At 54.5% G+C, this 4,792-nt stretch overlaps 1 protein-coding gene across 1 annotated transcript; it reads left to right on the top strand.

The window, feature by feature from the left end:
- The first annotated feature begins 1,203 nt into the window (after positions 1-1,203).
- LOC123139986 (aquaporin PIP1-5) lies at positions 1,204-2,602 on the top strand. The gene is made up of 3 exons (XM_044559715.1): positions 1,204-1,925; positions 2,018-2,158; positions 2,249-2,602. Exons 1-3 carry the CDS (start codon positions 1,284-1,286, stop codon positions 2,342-2,344), a joined length of 879 nt encoding a protein of 292 aa, XP_044415650.1. The 5' UTR covers positions 1,204-1,283; the 3' UTR covers positions 2,345-2,602.
- Positions 2,603-4,792: the final 2,190 nt, after the last annotated feature.

Raw genomic sequence — 4,792 nt, 5'->3', positions numbered from 1 at the left:
GTGGGGGCTGTCTGTGTGGCCAGCGATGAAGCTGCGGCCGCCGTCCCCCGACGCCTGTCGCCGTCGCCGTCGCTCTCGCTCTCCTTTCTTGTTGTATTTTCGCCGGGAGCTCGTCTTCCTCTGTTTGCTCCCGCGCGTTCCCGCACCGCCTCTCGCTGTCGACGCCATAAACACATTGCGATTGAGCTGAGTGGCTCTCGTGAAGGGCGTGTGTGTTTGGTCCTACTTGTCTGCTAGCTAGTGCTCATGGATTCCATCATCATTCACAATCACCCCGTGCTAAGCTGTGCTGTTACCCCGTTAGCATGTCACCTCTATCCATACTTTTCTAGGTAGACAAAATCAGAAGCAGATTCATCACACACAAATCCTCTTTACATGATATTACTAGTACATAAAGGAAGAGGGAAATCGTATTCTTTGGACCAAATTACTGGCCTCTGATAATATAAAAACGTTTTTTACAATAATGTAGTGCCAAAAACATCCTTATATTATAATTGTTGTAGTATAAAAAAGGCTCTTATGTTATGGAACGGATGGAGTAGTTCAGTTCATGGCTGCTAACCTGTGGAGGTGGCTGGCTCATGCCTATGATTGATGGGTCGATGAAGGGATAATATGAACATGCTGGAGACAGCTAGCAGGACGAGCTCCGGAACTGACCACTCTGTCTGTGTCTACCAACTAACAACAATTTGAACAAAAAGGGCGCTGCTCTCTTTCTGACCTCATAATACAACAATTCAATTCAGATAAATTAAGCCTACGCATTATTAGCCCTATCTTATCATGTATCTAAACTACTAGTACGTACCTGCTAATTAACAATCACCGACTAAGCCATTCAATACCACAAGGTCTGCCACTCCATGACATGCCATGACATGACAGGTGAGGTGTGGTGACACACCAAGGGCACTAGTAAACAAGACACAAACATTTCCATGCACTAACTGTAAATTATCTAACACAATTAACACTAAGTATTGTCACCAGGCCACTGTCAAGAAACCAAACCTCTCTCAATCATCATCACCATCCACTAATCAACAATGGGCAGCAAAACATAAACCAAGAAAAAAAAAACATCATCATGACACACACACACACACACAAGACACAACACACCATGCAGAGGAGAGGATAACAGAGCGGCCATGATTGGCCCCCTCTATAAGAGGCACTCCAAACCCACTCCCATTCCTCATCTCTCCATCTCTCACGCACCCATCTACATCTTCTCCTCCGCGCAGCAACCAAGCCAAGCTCGAGCGGCGGCAATGGAGGGCAAGGAGGAGGACGTGCGCCTGGGCGCGAACCGCTACTCGGAGCGCCAGCCCATCGGCACGGCGGCGCAGGGCGGCGGCGCGGACGAGAAGGACTACAAGGAGCCGCCCCCGGCGCCCCTCTTCGAGGCGGAGGAGCTCACCTCCTGGTCCTTCTACCGGGCCGGCATCGCCGAGTTCCTGGCCACCTTCCTCTTCCTCTACATCTCGGTGCTCACCGTGATGGGCGTGGTGGGCAACCCGTCGGGGTCCAAGTGCGGCACGGTGGGCATCCAGGGCATCGCCTGGAGCTTCGGCGGCATGATCTTCGTGCTCGTCTACTGCACCGCCGGCATCTCCGGCGGCCACATCAACCCCGCGGTCACCTTCGGGCTGTTCCTGGCCCGGAAGCTGTCGCTCACCAGGGCGGTGTTCTACATGGCGATGCAGTGCCTGGGCGCGATATGCGGGGCTGGGGTTGTCAAGGGGTTCCAGACCACGCTGTACCAGGGCAACGGCGGCGGCGCCAACTCCGTCGCGCCCGGGTACACCAAGGGTGACGGGCTGGGCGCCGAGATCGTCGGCACGTTCGTGCTGGTTTACACCGTCTTCTCCGCCACCGACGCCAAGCGCAGCGCCAGAGACTCCCACGTCCCCGTAAGTACATACGTGCATACAGTGCACTGGTGGCCGGCGGCGGCCACCGCAGGTGTTTGGTTTTGTCAACGACTGACGAATTGAAATTGCAGATTTTGGCGCCGCTTCCGATTGGGTTCGCGGTGTTCCTGGTGCACCTGGCGACGATCCCCATCACCGGCACGGGCATCAACCCGGCGAGGTCGCTCGGCGCCGCCATCATCTACAACAAGAAGCAGGCGTGGGACGACCACGTAAGTAGAAACAACATCCTCCACCATTATTAGCTCGATCGTGCTTAAGCTTACTAATCTCATCGATATGATCTGTTTGAAATTTGGCAGTGGATCTTCTGGGTTGGTCCGTTCATCGGCGCGGCGCTGGCGGCCATCTACCACGTGGTGGTGATCAGGGCAATCCCCTTCAAGAGCCGCGACTAGTCAGCCAATCAATCTGCCTATACTGTGGATGGAGTCTTCTTGTTTTCGTTGTATTTTCTCCTTGCTCTTGAAATGTATTTTCCAACATACACCTTATTTTCTAGTTTTGGAAGCTTTTCGGTCACGCTTTCCGGTGCAAATTTGCAAAACCCGGTAAAAGTAGATGTAAAATGTGTGTGGATTGCAGAGGGCTCTATGCCCATACAAGGAATAATTCCTGAAAAATCTCAAAGGCCCATGTGGATTTTATAACATGCATCATGGTGAGAAATTTAGTGCCAACCTGATTTTGAAGGAGAGTTGAGACCAAAATATAAGAACAACTCTAGCAGAGTTATCAGAGACCAAAATTGCTACTCCCTTTGTTCCAAAATATAGTGCGCCTGCGCTTACCGAGGTTCAACTTTGACCAAAAATTTAACCAACGAGACCGACTGCGGCGGGAGCAAAAATTATATAATGAAAAAAAATAAATACACAAAATAAGATTGTGATTGGTTTTCCGCTCGCCCATCCTGCTCCCGTGAGCGGGGGGGGGGGGGGGGGGGGGATTCTTCCCCTCGCCGCCGCCGGGCGGGGCCCTGGTCTCCCGTCCCTCGAGGTGGTCTGACGCGGGGCTGCCCCCCTTGAGCTTATGCGTGGCGCTTGGCGGGGCGCGACGGCGCGGCACCGGCAGCAGCCAAGACGACGACGGCGGCTGAGGGTGGTGGCGTGGAGGGCTGTTGGGCCTTGCGGGGCATGGTGCTTGGGAGTTGGCGTGCTTGGATGCGGTGGCGGGGTGTGCTCGGAGTGGCGGCGAGGGTTTCCCAGATCTGATCTGGACGTTGCTGGATCCTCTGGTCGCTGCTTCGCGGGCGGCATGGGCTGCGGCGGCTAGGGCCTGCCGGCGGCAGGCGGGGGTTGTGCGCTCGTCCTCGTCGGCATGGTGGCGGTGGTGGTGCTGCGTGCCAGCCAGATTTCGCCTTTTTCCGTCCGGCGGCGCGGGTTTGGGGCCCCGGCCCGGCGTGGCTGCAGTCCTGGCTGTGGGTGGCGGCGGCGAGGGGGCTTCGCCGTGCCAGCTCCACGGCAGCTCGGCGGGTCGACTGGGGCGGCGGCTAGATTTCCGGCGTCGGCTCGTCCGTTGGCGGCCCGTTTCGACCTTCAGTCCTCTCCTCGTCATCTGGTTGCTACCTCCGTCGAAGGTTCGGTCCTCCCCTAACTATGGTCCATCGCTTGTCTCGCGCCCGACAGCAGGACCGAGCTTATCTCGCGCCCGGCAGCAGGACCGAGCTCGTCTCGCGCCCGGCAGCAGGACCGACCTCGTCTCGCGCCCGGCAGCAGGATGGGTCGATGGAGGCCAATTTTGGCCAACCTTTGGGTTTTGGCGTTAGGGGTAGCCCAGGGGTGCGAAAGGCGGTTCCTTTCCACTCGTATCTTTGGTTGAGGTGGCGGTGGGTATCGAGTGAGGTGGATTCAGGGTCTTGGATGCCAGGGCGGCGGCCCTGGGGGTGGCTCCGCGGTGCTCTTGTGCAGAGCCCGTGGTTAGGTGCTGCCCGGTGGCCATGGTCGTGTGGGTGGCGTGGTCAACGGGATGTGGCGTCCGGTGGTGGTGAGTGTTGGCCGGGGTGAAAACCTGATCTGTCTTTGGATGGACTGGCGGCGGCAAAGCTCGCTCCCTTCTTGAAGGCGTCGTCGCGGCTCTCACTGCCCGTCGTGTTGCTCCAGGGGAAACTCTGACCCTCGGGTCGGGCGGTGACGACGCTCTAGTGTCGTAACCTTCTTGAAGGCACCGTCTTGGAGCACACGGTTCGTCATATGCGGCTTCTTCTCTTTGCTTTGGCGTGTCCACTGTTGAGGACTCCGGTTGCTCTTGTAGTACTAGGGTAGTGTTACCGCGCTCAGCGCCTATGTATCCAGCCTTGGGTGTGTGCGTGTGTTGTGGTGGCGTGCGTTCGTATCTAAGCTATGGTCGGTCATTGCTTTATATATAAAGCAGGGCGAAAGCCTTTTTTGGTAAAAATTATATAATTGAAAACTTCTTTTGAATACGAATTCACTGGTATAATTTTTGCTCCCGCCGCAGTGGTCTCGTTGGTTAAATTTATGGTCAAAGTTGAAGCACGGGAACCGAGGACACACTATATTTTGAAACGGAGGGAGTAATATCTATACCCAACAATCCAAAACATTATGTTTATACGAAATTTCGATTCAAGGCTTTGCCACTACAGTGAAACCGAACCCGTTTACGGAAGTTCACTTTAAGTGTTGGTAGACCAAAACTGTCTTGTGGCTCACGACAATCGATCACGATTTCCTGTGCAAATTTGCAAAGCACAGTAAAATAGATGTAAAATGTGTGTGGATTGCAGAGGGCTCTATGCCCATACAAGGAATAATTCCTGAAAAATCTTAAAGGTCCATGTGGAGTTTTATAAAATGCATCATGATGAGAAATTTAGTGCCAAA

Source organism: Triticum aestivum, chromosome 6B (genome assembly GCF_018294505.1).
Source record: "Triticum aestivum cultivar Chinese Spring chromosome 6B, IWGSC CS RefSeq v2.1, whole genome shotgun sequence".
In the NCBI taxonomy this organism is placed as follows: domain Eukaryota; kingdom Viridiplantae; phylum Streptophyta; class Magnoliopsida; order Poales; family Poaceae; genus Triticum; species Triticum aestivum.
This window is presented reverse-complemented; position numbering and strand designations above follow the sequence as displayed.